This window comes from Lottia gigantea (genome assembly GCF_000327385.1).
Source record: "Lottia gigantea unplaced genomic scaffold LOTGIsca_66, whole genome shotgun sequence".
NCBI classification, from domain to species: Eukaryota; Metazoa; Mollusca; class Gastropoda; family Lottiidae; genus Lottia; species Lottia gigantea.
Window position 1 is genome coordinate 461,522 of NW_008710245.1, and position 15,708 is coordinate 477,229.

Below are 15,708 nucleotides of genomic sequence, written 5' to 3' on the forward strand. Positions count from 1 at the left end.
GAAACAGCACTTCGTTGCGAATCCTCTCAACACAAAATGGTCCGGAAAAAAAAATAACACAGGGGTTTAAATGGACCCGAAACAATTTATACCCAGTGGCTCCAAAAGGGTTAAAGTGGACGATTTGGTTAAGCCTAGGAAATGAAAGAGCATTTTGTTGCTCATCTTCTAAACACAGTGGTTGAAATGGACCCGAAACAATTTATACTCCAGTGGGTCCAAAGGGTTAAAGTGGACGATTTGGTTAGGCCCAGGGTTACGCCATTCTAGAGTTCACAGACCTCTTTTGTATACACATTATCTGGAAAAATATATTAAACAGGGGTTTAGTCTAAATGAGCCCGAAACAAGTTATACACCAGTGATTCCTTAGGGGTTAAAGTGGACGATTTGGTTAAGCCTAGGGTTAGGCCATTCTAGATTTCACAGACCTCTTTTGTATACTTACAATTTTGGAAAAGACGGTGTTTGACTTAGCAAAAAAAGAATTTTTAAAAAAGCTTCAGCTGGGACTCGAAATAGGGATCCCAAAGTCGCCAGGCAAGTGCGCAAACTACTAGGCCATCGAGACCTAGGGTTGGTGAGAGTTAACCCTAGGGTTACGGTTGGAGTTAGCTCAGGAAAAGGTTAACGCTTATTCCTAGCTTTAATGAGTGGTTAGGTTAGGGTTGGGTTTCATATGCAGAAACCATATCTTTGAACAGGATTAAACCCTTTCCTGAGCTAACTCTTATTGACTTTTCAAAAAAATTTTTACCCACAAAACCATATATCTATAGGAACATTCAAGAAAAAAAATATTTTGAAAACTGTAAAAGAACAATCGTCATTTCAAAATCAAAGGAATATTTACTCGCTATTAAAAATAAATTAGTATTAAAAACATGAATAAATAAATATTAATGGATTTGGTATAAAATCAGAATAAAATCAAATTAAAAGCGATTGAATATAATGTATTATTAATTCATATACTGTATTATTATGTAGTGTATAATTAAATTAGCACAAATTCTCCATAATTATAAACCCACCAAATATCTTTCCGAATTCATTTTTCGCGTGTTATGTGTTAAAAAATCCATAAAATTAGTAATGCCAATTTACATGTCACATTTTACTTCCGGAGTGGGTGATTCAGAGTTAATACCAAACCCCATTACTGGACAATTACCCTGCGAATTGTCACTATTGTTTTTGTTCATATCTTAATACTTTTCAATCTCTAAGTATTTTCAATTCAGTTTTAACTTTTCCGTATAAAGCACTGTAGTATCCTTTTGATGTATTTAATCAAGTTCCCGGTGTCATTTTCCGGCCCCACAACACCTAGTAAAGTCATAAAGAAAAAAATTGAAGTAACCACTGAAAAACTTATAGTCATAAACATAAATACTCCGAATTGAAAAAAGAAAGAAATTTCAGCAAAAAATATGAATATGGAGGCTCCCATAGTTGTGCAAGCCCCAGCGAACACAGATATTCCCATGGACTCTAAACTATCACGCACGCGTGACTTCCGGTCTTTGCTGCTACTTAATGTGTAACCTTCCGCCAAATGAACAATGTAGTCTACTGATATACCAACTAGTAGAGACATATTCATCGATACCAAGGTCTGAAATATGAATAAAATACAAAATTATCTAGTTTTGTTTCATGTAGTCCTATTGACATTTGGAGGATTTTAGACGAGTGCTTTTGTAAATTAAATATTTAATCCGGCAACGAATTTCATAAAATTCATATTACATAAGCACGGAAATTCGATTCATCACCAGAGGTCAACCAGGACACCCAAGCTGAATCTTATCCCGGAGCCAAAATTAACCACATCATCGATATCCTTACAAAGATTAATCCAACATCAATACCATCCAAAGTCCTTCTCCATATTGGCCTCAACAACAAGAATGAACCAGGTGAATCCATCCACAGACAGATGCTGGAATTGTTATCCCTCGCCAAAACCAAATTCCCATCAGCCAACGTATTCGCCACCCAGATACCAGTTTCTTCCATCCTCCAACGCCAGAGACCAAATTTAGCCGCCAACTTACGAAAATTCAACGACCTTCTTTTTCATAAGCCATCTCCGTTTGCAAAGACTATGCCGCGATTCAATGGAATGATCGAGGTAAACCATTTAGATCTCGTCCACTAGACGGCCCCCACTGCCAAATCTGTATATTTAAATTGGGTCTCCCATTTCAACTAAACGCGGGGGGAAATATTCCAAAATTAGGACAAACTGTTGTCAATTTAAGTTCACGAATACTTTCTCCCCTTGAAGAAAGACTTCTGGACAAAGGGTTAACCTTCATACCCACCCATAAACCATTTTCGATTGAACCAATTTTGACGCCGGTAACTGAAGTTTAGAGAACATTTAAATTATATTATTACTTTCGCGAAAAACTTGGCCGCGGTAAACGAATCAAATTTACGGATAGATCTGGCTGGAATCCACCAGATAATGCGATTGACCAAGATATTTTAACTATTTGCGACAATTTATATGAAGAAATTTCTCATTTGCCTTTGGTGAATGAGAAAAACAATCTTACCAATTTTGAACAAAAATCTCTCAATAATCTAAAAAATGACAAAAACATTATCATCAGGAAAAGTGACAAAGGCAGTTGCTGCGTCATTCAAAATCGCGATGACTACATTTTTGAAATTGATAAACAGTTGAACAATCCAAATCACTATCGCCAACTTGATACACCTATTTTTATGGAAACTGCGCGAGAAATAAACAATATTCTACAAAATTTGGTAAAAAAGAAATTTATTTCAGAAAAGCAATATAACTACCTTTCCGCGTCCACTGAGCCTCGCCAACGACACATTTACACGCTTCCGAAAATTCATAAAAATCCCGAAACTGAGTGGTCCGTTGCCAACAAAATTCCTAAAGGTAGACCAATCATTTCTGATTGTTCTAGCGAATCATACCGAGTTTCAGAATACATAGATTACTTTTTACTGCCACTAGCATGCCAACACCCTTCTTATCTGAAAGACACAACCGATTTTGTTGAAAAAATGAAGAAATTTCATTTCTTTGGACGTAACCAGTATGTATACCAACATTGACAACAATGTTGGTCTTGACGCCGTCCGTAAGGCATTTGTTCGATATCCATGTTCTGATCGACCTGATACAGAGATTTAAGATTTACTTAAACTATGTTTAACGCGCAATGACTTCTTTTTTAATGGAAAAATATATTTACAAATATCTGGAACTGCTATGGGCAAACGATTTGCCCCTAGTTGTGCGAATATATTTATGGCCGAGTGGGAGAGGGAGATAGAAAATATCTCACCGTTTAAACCTTTATTTTATGGCCGGTTTCTTGACGATATTTTTATCATTTGGTCCGATACTCTAGAACATTTCTGGAAATATTTCGAAATTTTAAACAACCACCACCCTTCTGTGAAATTGACAGCAAATATCAGCGAAAACAGCATGGATTTTTTGGACACCACGGTGTTCAAAGGCAACAACTTTCTTTCTTCTAAAAAATTAGACGTTAAAGAATTTTTTAAGGAAACTGATACCCACCAACTTTTATACAAAAGCTCGTTCCACCCGAAGCACACATTTTCTGGAATAATTAAATCTCAAATTCTAAGATTTCATAGAATTTGCACCCAGCAGGCTGATTTTGAATCCGCCTGTAAACTAGTTTTTGACAAATTAAGGGAGAGGGGTTATTCCAAAAGGTTTCTTCGAAAAATTAAGAATGACACGCTTTCAGACATTTTGAGAAAAGACGACCCCCCTCCACCTTTTATTGGATTCGGTTCATTTCCCTGTGGAGGTCCTACTTGTCGCACATGCGAACACATACATGTTACCCATTTTTTCAAAAATAACAAGAACGGAAAATTGTTTGCGATGAATAACTTAATTTCTTGCGGAGATCAAAATATCATATACCTAATTTCTTGTAAAAAATGCGATGTACAATATGTTGGCGAGACTCAAAATGCGCTTCGCACGCGATTCAGTGGCCATCGTTATGATATAGTGCATGGCAAGGATAGACCAATTGCGAATCACTTCAACCTTCCCGATCATTCCATTGATGACCTTCTCATCATGCCTATAGAAACAGTTTCTACATCACCTAGCATGAAACTTAAGCTTAGACGTCTACAACGCGAAAGTTATTGGATCGATCAACTGCAGACTGCGAGGCCAAATGGACTCAACATTCAACATGATAACCAGATAATACCCTTTATAACGACATTTGATTCTACAGCTACCAAAGCCTCCATAATAGTCAAACGCCATTACTCGGAACTTCAGAACAAATTTCCCCATGTATACACAAAACGTTTGGTTGTAGCTTACAAAAGAAATCAAAATCTTAGCAATTTCCTCTTTCACGGTAGACTTGAACCATTGAACAATGTCCATTCATCCTAGGAGCATAGATTTGTTAATATAAATGTATCATGTTCTATCAATAAATTAATCTATTTCTGAGTTAGATTTCAGGGAATACTTATTTCAGGACTGGTGCAATGGCTATATACAGTATATTATATAACATGCAGTGTATTTTTGTGTTTGTGTCTTTTCAACTAAAATCATACTAATGACTAACTAATTTTCACATAATCAATAGACTTATCTATTGCTCTGTGACCTAGGCCAGTGCTTTCATTGAGACTCGTCTCAATACACCCTAACACAACTATCAATAAACGCATATTTTCCATGAATTCCTTGCACTTTTTCTATACAGGTCGGCCTTTTTATACCTTTCTACAAAATGTCCTTGCGCGTAAGAAAAAAAATGGTAAAAACAATCATCTGATTATTAAATTGGCACTTTTAATCAAAATTATGTTACCTGGAACAATTTCATGACCTTCGATTTTAGCTGAGTCGTCTGGCAAAATGCCATGTTGTTCTGTTTACATAGTGCTTGACATGACCTAATATGCATAGTTATTAACCTGTGCTTCGGGTTCATATCGTTTTTTATGAACCCGTGTTATGTGCTGGAGAACAGAACTGTTGTGCAATAAAATGTGCAAAGTGCCATCGAATGTCCTAATGGTCAACATTATTTGCCTTGCTCCTACCAATACAATGGAAGTAAGGCATACGTCATTGATGGACATCTATTCCTATTGGCATTGTTCTATACTGTATTGGTAGACGAAGACGACTATGTTATTCAGTAAGGGTGGGTTTTAAATCACAACCTTTCAACCTCCCAACCGGAAATGCGCTAATATTACTTTTGGTCATAGATCTTCATTTTACGAAACGGAACTATTTCATTCAGCGTAATTTTTGGTGAAGTCAATAATATAAAACCAGAGATTTTTTCTAAAAATGAAACGAAACAAAATATTAATTGAATTGGTTGGTAGGTCGGTTGTGATGTCCCTAGAAAGGGACAATTGAAATGAAGGATTGTAAATTCAAAGTAAACTTACACCAAGTTTCCAACCAATAATAGGTAGCGTTCCAATAACACAAACAGTTACTATACAGATAGTTAAGGCAGCTAATAAGCTTGTTATTATATTATGTATTGAAATAACTAAGATAACAGTTGTTAAACATAATCCCAATATTACACCTGTGATAGCATTTCTTTGAATTTCCTGAAATTATTATGCAGATAATAAGCGATAAACGTATTAAATCTAACTACCTTTAATCTATATAAAAAAAAAACAAGTACAAGTGTACTAAAAATTCGAGCCGTCCTTGGCCTTGATCTAATGCCCCAGCCCAAGTTGATTCCAAAAGAACTGGGATAAAATTGTATTTACTTGACATAGGCGTTTTATTATGTATCACTATTATATAGTATTCTAAGCTTTACAGACAATATGCAATATCTGAACCTACCCTCTGTGCGTAGATCCAATTCCAGGTCCCATACGGTGATATCTGAAAACCTTTCTGGAGAGATTTAGGCATTGTAGACAACTGAAAATATTAATAACATATATTTGCACTAAACTTGTTATTATTTGCACAATACATGTATGATCAGGCCCGTAGCTAGCTCATGGTCTCAGTGGTGGGAGTGGGGGTAACATTTTTTAAAGGGGGCTCAGCTCTACTCTAGCTACTCAACATGTCATTCAAGTTATCTGAATCAGGGGCAAACTTCTGAATTCAATGGATTGACATCCGTTACGAAAAGCAAGTCTAAAGTGCGAAGAAGTGAAATTAACGGGGAAAAGGTTTATAGACCATGCGGAAATTCCAAACGTATATTGAACAAAATCAGAATACCCATTCTCTTGCTAGCGACAGCTGCAATGTTTATTGGACCTGTGCGAGGATGTGAAACATTTAATGATGTATAGATTTAGAAATAGTACAATATGTTACAATCTGATTAACATACAGATCCAGATGGTTTCGTTTTTTTTCCTATAGTGAACTGTAACTGCCATCTCTGATCTGACGAAAGTGTTTCGTGTCATTAAAATAATTTTACCATTCAACAAATGCCCTGTGGATTATTCGTGGTGTAGTGTACATTTTGCATTTTTTATGTCCCGAAGGGAGTGACACTCAATAGGGTCTCGATAGGGTCAAATTTTGAATAAATATAGTTCAAAGAAGCACTGCATTTGATCATGGATTGTGAATAAAGAAACCTCCAGAAAAATGTGAAACAAAATATCTTGATCTAAATTTAGATCAGATTGTATATCTGACCCTTTTATCTATTCTATCTATCGATCTAGAACGTTTTACCATACCTGATCCTTCATAAAGCCCTCCCAAGCCTCTATTAGTGGAATTCCTTCTTCAAATCCCATGTAGAAACCATTAATATCCGTCTCGATAGAAATTGCTACATATCTAAACTTATTTCCAACTTTTATTTCTGTAAAACACATATGACAGACTAGAGTGAGGCTCAGAAAGTTCTTTTCATTCTCATGGTTCCGCAGCTAAAACAAGTCATGAAGGGATCGTTTTCGTCAATTTGTGTCTTTTAAAAAATTAATTCCGCGTAATAGTTCAGTATATCCTTTTCATTCGAGCCTTCCATATCACAATAGGGAAGAAGGTTATCAATTCTATGGAGAAGACTGAAGAAGTTGAAGAAAAAACATACCTGGATTAGATACAATGGTTTTTGTGAAAGGACTTTCCATCTGACCTATCAAGGTATCATAGCCTTTTAATACCTCAGTGTTGTTCTGGACATAGTTACCCAGTGTCCAGAGATTGAAGGCAGCCTAAAAAAAATAATATTAAAATATGAATTCAATTCTTTATTTAAATATCTATATTATTTTTACCATATTAGATTCTTACATGGTCTAATACGGGTTAAAATAGCCTGATTTGGAAAATTTTCATGACATAAAATACATCACTGAGATCCGGTTGTATATGTAATGGTTTCCTGCAAAGCCTTTCAAGAAAGATTGCTATTGAAGTCAAGGTATAAGACAAATTTCGGTATAGCTTGACATTGTTACATAACCTGAGAAATAACCTGATATAACTTACATTTAGATATTCATCATAAGATGGGGTTATATTGAATACATTATAATATTCAGGAAATACATGCCCTATAACCTTCTTAGTTTTTTCCAGGTCCCATGGTAAACGTGCATCAAAAACTGTTGGTGGAACAGCTTGCTACAAAGAGTTAAATCTGGTTGAATCATGATTAGCAACTTGGAAACCGAACAGATAATGAACAATTAGAATATAAGTACGAATATGTAGTGAACGGTCAAAATGTCCGTAAGATCAGGTAAAGGTCGTAATAAAATATCACAGATAGTGACCAGTCAAAATGTCAGGTAATGGACGATGAAAATATCCGCACAGATTAATCTTGGATGCGTTTATTTAAATAAGAAATGGTCGAAGTCATAAACAACAAATTAGCACATTAATAATTGACAGACCATTGCCATGATGTGCAAATCAAATTAAAGGTCATGACGATGAGAAGAAAAAATATTGAAGAATTACCCTAATGATCAAAATAGCATAATACATTATTATTGAAAATCATGGCAATACACGCTCAAAGTATTTGCAGAATCGTGGATGTTTTAAAATATCGTATGGTTGTGTACAGTCAAACTAACTGATTTACGGACAGATCATTATCATCTGCTGTAAACTAGGGGATTGTCATTGCGATGAGCGGTAAAATAACGAAAAATATCGAAACAATACTACACCTGTAAATATTTGTCAATATCTCGAGCAAAACATTTTATCTTCGGCAAACCAGTTTTATGATCTATCTGTATTCTATATTTTTTAATTTCTTCTGTTGTCATTGAAAACAACTTATTACATAATTTCTGAAATAGTGTATCTGGATGAAGTTGAAAATTAATTTTAATAACCAAACAGATAAAAAGATGAAATATTCAAGTAAATCATTGTAAAAATTTTCAGCTCTGCTAACAGATGTTTACATTGATGAAATAGTTTTCTTGCTTGCCTTTATTTTCCTGTCTTCAAATTATCCTTTGGAGCCTGGTCGAAGACAGGGTCACTTAAAGGATTGAATAGATTTTTTTCTAAAAGTTTTATATGTATCGGACACACTCATAGCATCAATTTACACCATATAACATTTCAGTCAGACGTCTGTGGTTTCTGCAATTCCACTTAATATCATACAAGGATCTTCGCGATTCGTAACGTCATCAAAACACTCAATTTTAGTTGAATTGCAGGAACCACAGACGTCAGATTGAAAATTGGAATGGTGCAAATTAATGTTATCATTGTCTCCGATACATATAAAAACTTTATAAAACCTTTTTACAATCCCTATAAGTTTTAAATACCTGAAAAGATATCTGTGCTTCTTGAGAATTTGGGTTAAAATCATCATCATATCTCTGAATCCCTCTACACTTGTAATCACCGAAATAACAATTACTTAAATCTTGCTCTTTAATTCCCCAGACTAGGAATATATCACACGGAGTGATTGGGGAATCGGAAAAATCTACTGAATTATGTTCCAGTGTTGATGTGAAAACTTCATCAGATCTCAACAAATTAATCTGAAAAAAGACAAAAATCCAATATTGTTGATTGGCGATTTAGAAATATATTTTGTGTGCTGGTTTACTAAAAGAAATATCATAATATAATAGTTACTAAACAATACAAATCGGGAACACTGATTGCACCATTCCGTGGTCCGTGGTTCCTGCAACTCCACTAAAACTAGGTGTTTGATAACGTCACTAATCGCGAAGGGCCTTGAAAAAGCATAATTATTTTGCGATTAGTGACGTGTTATGAAACAAGGCTCTTCGCGATTCTTGACGTCATCAAACACTCACTTTTAGTGGAATTGCAGGAATCACATTGAATCTGATTAAAAATTGGAATGGTGCAAATTGATGCTATCAGTGTTCCCGATACACATAAAAAATTTAGAAGACCTCTTTACAACCCCCCTTTATGTCACTCAGCTGTTGTCGTGTCACTTTCAATAATCAAGTTGGTGGAGGCTAATACTGCAAAAATCTGCCTGGTAAAATCCTCAGAATCTAGAATGAGGAGAATTCGGACTTATCTAAGAGACGACCGAATTTGTGATTGAATTCCGTTCTACTTACGTAGCCACTTTTGGATTGCAGTCTTGAACAAAACACAGACATGACTAAAGCGACACTTCCAAAAAAGGCTAATAGGATCCACTTTATTTTCTTATGGGTAATGAAATAAAAAATCTGATTTTTGAACAAGTTCACTGTAATTTGATGTCTTGATTGTAAACAGTTGGTTGAATTACTTGTATTTCTCCTGATCTTTGGTAAAATGGAACACAACCTATGCCACCATTTTCGTATTTTCACATGATAGAACATAACAACCGTAGGAAAAAATACAATGACCGATATATAATCAATTATGATTAACACAGCAGAAAATACTCCAAATGATTTCATTATCAAAAGATGCGAAGATGCAGTAGACGCAAAAGCCACCATGGTAGTCAATGACGTAACCAGCATGCTCACTGCCGACTTTCGGTATGTAGTGGACAGTCTATGTGCTAAAGACGGAAAAGTAGTGGTACTTGATGATTTCCAGGTATCAAAGAAAACAAACAAGTCATCAGCACCGATGCCGAGTATAATAAATAAGGACAGCACATGAAAAAATCCGAAGTAACGAAAACCCAAAATATATCTATAAAATAAATTGGTGGCTAAAAAACTTGATAAGATACTGATCACAGCCCAAATTGTTACCCATAATGTACCCGTATGGAACCACATATAACAGAAAATGAAAGCAACACTTCCAAAAGTAAATTTTATGTCGATAAAGACTTGATCTTGAACCACTTTGGTGAACAACAGCCTGTTGAAATATGATATTTCCAAGTGTTCATTCGAATTTATAAAATTATCCAGAAAAGGTTTTATTTTATCCCTTAAGAATAATGTCAAGTTATGCAAGCTTTCATGAAAATACATATCATATTTCGCTACTAATGTTGAATGATCAAATGGCAAAAGCATTCTGACCATTCCTGCAAAAGCGTGTGACTGGGTTATATTAGTGTCTTTAGGTAATGCATACTTCACGTGGAAATTTGTTATGTTGTTTTGCAGAGCGGTGTAAAGAACTTGTGGTATTTTCGTAAAATTAGGATCGTTGAAAATAGGATCTATACTCGATAAAGATCCGTCAAAAAGCCTTTGAATTGAGTTTGGTGGAATGCATTTTTTGGACGAGGGCTGAATATGACAGTAATCATCATAATGTTTTAGTGACGTAATTTGCGATTCGAATTTTTTCATATCGTCCATCATGGATTTCGTCAAAACATTTCCCGATTTGGCACTGATCACGATTTCCATAAAATCTTGACCAGTAGCAACGACTGGAAATTTTATACCAACTAATTTGTGGGAATAAGAATCCCTTCGCCTCCAAGCTAAATCTCTCTTGATCCATGGCTGATTCTCCATATTCACGGGCAATTCTTCAAAATTGGTTGGGAATACGTCATACCCTAGATGCAAAAGGGTGACAGTTGTGGCGACTATGAATATATGTCCTGCTATTCCAAGTCCTGAAATATATATAGATTCATTTTATAGAAAGCAAAAAATTTGTTTTAATATTATACTGAAGAAAAATTAAAATGATGTACATAGCGAGTGATATTAGAGGCGAGTCGAGTGGGGGTACAAGAGCATTGTTGAACATTAATTTGAAGAATAGTTTGTCTATCAACTTTATTTATAGAAAATTTCAATATAAGAGTTTTTTAATTTCGTGATATTTGCTCTAAAATATGTGTGCTTTTTAGGCAGTGAATCCATTGTGTATACCCCAGTTCTAAACAGTTTAAACAATTTCTTAAATTGATAGTCATGGATCGAGCTGGGGTAGCATATCCCACTTCCTACAGCCACTATTGTTCTATACGATTATCTAGGCGCTTTGAACGATTGGCAACATACATGTAGTATGCTTTGATGTATATACTTCTACGAAGAATGTTTTATATAATCCCTATAGTAATGAAAATCACAAGCATAGCTTCTGCATAGGTCAATGACCCCTATATACTCGGCTTTGATCGATTGGCCTACTGTATCTTGACCTACATACTTTTTTGAAACTATAATCAATATTATAAGCTGGGTCAAATTAGTAGGTCAGTATTAATGATTTAGGTCATAAAAACTCCCGTTTCGCTCTACTTAAATCAATTGAAAGCGTCTTATAATATGGATATGTTTATTCAGGCCTAATATATCCTAGAAAAGTAAAGTATTGAAGTAGAATTTGTATAAATTTGTTCGATTGCAATCGATTGTAGTCGAGGCCTTAAAACCTATAGGCTAATATTTGTTTTAAACAATATTTCTTCCTTTCATATCATAAATGGTATATTTACATATTATGCTGACGACCGATTCTGAAACTAGCAGAGCTTATATAAATCCGTCTCGGTTGTATTCATGATAAAACATTGAGCGTATGTACATGAAATAATATAATAATAATATAATATAAACAACGAAAGAGATATTGTCTATCCACTGGTATGATTTATTGATAAGAATTTCAATTATATCCATGTTCCTTCGGCAACGGTAAAAACACTGTCCATGTTTAGATATGGACACCATTTACCGCCGTTAAAGGAACGTGAATCATATCATATATTTAAAATGGGGTTTGGGGCATGCAACACACACTGTTAAGCCTCAAAACGTTTAGACATGGTGATGAAATTATGGACTGTTTTAAATAAGTTGGAATTGTTTTTGCTGAAAGATCGTTATTTCCAAATAAAAGAGATGTAGCCCCTTATAGTTTTTTGTTCTGGAAGAAGAAGGTGCATAGATAGTTTCATTTCATATCAGAGTATAATTTCAACATTTAAGAAGATATACACAACCGAATGGAACTCAAAATGGTAAAGCAAATATCTAGACGACTATATATATCTTTAAAGGGACAGATACGCGCCAATGTTTTTGACCAATCGTACTTTAGTCTCAGAAACTGGATTTTTTTTAGTTAAGCCAATCAGTAATAGTGTTCACAGCTCACCGTCGAAATTTGAGCCTTCAAAACCATGTGTGTTCAGAATTATCCGCGTTTGAATGTTAAAATGACAATTTGTCACAGATACTCTGTGATATATAGAAAAGTCATAATATATAGAAAAAGTGTGTAAAATTCCTAGTTTAAAGTGTTTTCAAAGGAATTTTGCGATTTGCGTACATTTCTAGTACTGGACTACTGGAGACTATTTACATATACTCAAGATCAAAAACAACCCCCCAAAATAGCCCACCTGTCCCTTGAAGAGTAGAGCTTGTATACATGTACCTATACCAAGGCTCTCGTAATTAGTGCACTTGTGCACGGAGTAATTTCATTCTAAAGCAACTTACCAAAAGCAACGGATGGCCATTCAGCAACAAATCTACAGAACCAGATTGGTTTTTTGAAGTTTTTCCGTGATGTATCTTCTTCTGGTGTAAGTAACAGTTCGTCATCACTACCATTATTTGGATTCCCGAAATCACCATCAGCGATATTAATCATTTGCACGTCAGAATCCTGTTCAATTCCTTCATTATCGTATATATTGGTTATATCGTCCTCGTTGTTATCAGATGATTCGATTGAACCAGGCATTGTTGGTGTGCTTGGCGTTAGTAAATACTTTGTTGTCCTTCAAATGCCAAATTATATCCATTCAAATCGTTACCGTTTACACCACCAGACGACGTATTCCGAGATGTTCCTGTGAAATTTTGCGCTGCTTTTCACACTTCTTAATGGAAATGTGGTAATAATTGATTTTTTCAATACGTCCCATTAAGTCTAATATGCGATATGTTGGCCTAGTCCTATATTATATGCACTATATAACTATCTATTGATTTGAGTGACTGAACTTGTTTACTAGCCAGACTTAAAAACTTGTAGATTCGAGCAAAGGCTATACCTGTAGGCTGTAAACTCAATAGAGCCATATATCTGGTCACTCTACTTCGCAAACAGGACCGAATATTGATGTGCAGTGAAGCCTGAACATAATTTACCCCTCGGTTTACTTCGGTTAATGTTTTCTGACCTTTGTAACGGAGACACCGATAGCTTCTATTTGCATCAATAAATATCTGGAGTAGATGTAAGTCTATTTGGAGTAAGTATGGATAAGTATTTTTGGATTAGGTATTAGTAAGTATGTTTGGTGTAGATGTAAGTCTATTTGGAGTAAGTATGGATAAGTATTTTTGGATTAGGTATTAGTAAGTATGTTTGGACTAGATGTAAGTCTATTTGGAGTAAGTATGGATAAGTATTTTTGGAGTAGGTATTAGTAAGTATGTTTGGAGTAGATGTAAGTCTATTTGGAGTAAGTATGGATAAGTATTTTTGGATTAGATATTAGTAAGTATGTTTGGAGTAGATGTAAGTCTATTTGGAGTAAGTATGGATAAGTATTTTTGGAGTAGATATTAGTAAGTATGTTTGGAGTAGATGTAAGTCTATTTGGAGTAAGTATGGATAAGTATTTTTGGAGTAGATATTAGTATGTTTGGAGTAGATGTAAGTCTATTTGGAGTAAGTATGGATAAGTATGTTTGGAGTAGGTATTAGTATGTTTGGACTAGATGTAGGTATTAGTAAGTATGTTTGGAGTAGATGTAAGTCTATTTGGAGTAAGTATGGATAAGTATTTTTGGATTAGATATTAGTAAGTATGTTTGGAGTAGATGTAAGTCTATTTGGAGTAAGTATGGATAAGTATTTTTGGAGTAGGTATTAGTAAGTATGTTTGGACTAGATGTAAGTCTATTTGGAGTAAGTATGGATAAGTATTTTTGGATTAGATATTAGTAAGTATGTTTGGACTAGATGTAAGTCTATTTGGAGTAAGTATGGATAAGTATGTTTGGAGTAGGTATTAGTAAGTATGTTTGGACAAGATGTAAGTCTATTTGGAGTAAGTATGGATAAGTATTTTTGGAGTAGATATTAGTATGTTTGGAGTAGATGTAAATCTATTTGGAGTAAGTATGGATAAGTATTTTGGAGTAGGTATTAGTAAGTATGTTTGGACTAGATGTAAGTTTATTTGGAGTAAATATGGATAAGTATTTTTGGAGTAGGTATTAGTATGTTTGGAGTAGATGTAAATCTATTTGGAGTAAGTATGGATAAGTATTTTGGAGTAGGTATTAGTAAGTATGTTTGGACTAGATGTAAGTTTATTTGGAGTAAATATGGATAAGTATTTTTGGAGTAGGTATTAGTAAGTATGTTTTGACTAGATGTGAGTATATTTGGAATAAGTATGGATAAGTCAGTTTGAACTGGGTATGAGTAAATTAGGTTTGGACTAGGTCTCAGTCTGTTTTGATTGGGTTTGAGAAATTCTGTTTGGACTAGGTATGAGTAAGTCTATTAAGACTTGGTATGCGTATCGTGAGTATGTATGTTTGTTTAGAATGTGTATGAGTTAGTCTGTTTAGACAAGCCTTAACATGATTAATTATGTTTGAGCCAGATATGAGTCCGTTTTGATATCAATTCTCAAGGAAGTCAGAATCGTGTATTGGGGAATGGCATCACAAGCTCGAGAAGCTGGGACCTTACCACCAGAACATTTTCAATTCATTAATATGATGCAAGCTGAATAGTGCTATGACTAGACAGTGATCCTACAGTTGAGTGGAAATGTAAGACTAAGACTTAAAAAAACAGAAATATACCCGACTCAACGGTGCTTTCAAAATGACAAGCTGTTGAAAGAAAGAATAACTGAAATTGAACACGCAGATGTTGTTTTTTCGCTTTTTTTTGGTATATAAACGGAAATTTATCACGCATATCAAATGTGAAAGAAATGTTTCAACTCTTAGCGAAAATTCGGTCGCCTCGTATCACTTAATCGTCACTCTGCCGATGGCCGCTGTATTAATAAGGTTATCATCTTCACTAATTAATATTACTACCTTGATTGATTGACTTAACTGCAAATAAAACAGACCGCCTCCCGTAACTGGGGTACAAATAAGGGGCAGGCCGCAAGCCTCTCACGGTCGGTTCCAAAACAAATTGGGATTGATTTGGTGCATTCTAGCACATATTTTGGAGCAAAAAGCGTATACAAAATCATATATTTAAATTCGTCGAAAAGTGGGGAT

General features: G+C 34.8%; 1 protein-coding gene across 1 annotated transcript; it reads right to left on the minus strand.

Annotated features, from left to right (window-relative positions):
* Positions 1–5,338: 5,338 nt before the first annotated feature.
* On the minus strand, positions 5,339–13,186 carry LOTGIDRAFT_167395 (hypothetical protein; the record flags this gene model as incomplete). Its single annotated transcript, XM_009064875.1, has 10 exons — positions 5,339–5,365; positions 5,476–5,646; positions 5,897–5,977; positions 6,766–6,893; positions 7,128–7,251; positions 7,529–7,663; positions 8,221–8,346; positions 8,842–9,063; positions 10,546–11,096; positions 12,940–13,186. The coding sequence occupies 10 exons, from the start codon at positions 13,184–13,186 to the stop codon at positions 5,339–5,341; spliced, it is 1,812 nt and encodes a 603-aa protein (XP_009063123.1).
* Between the last annotated feature and the right edge of the window lie 2,522 nt (positions 13,187–15,708).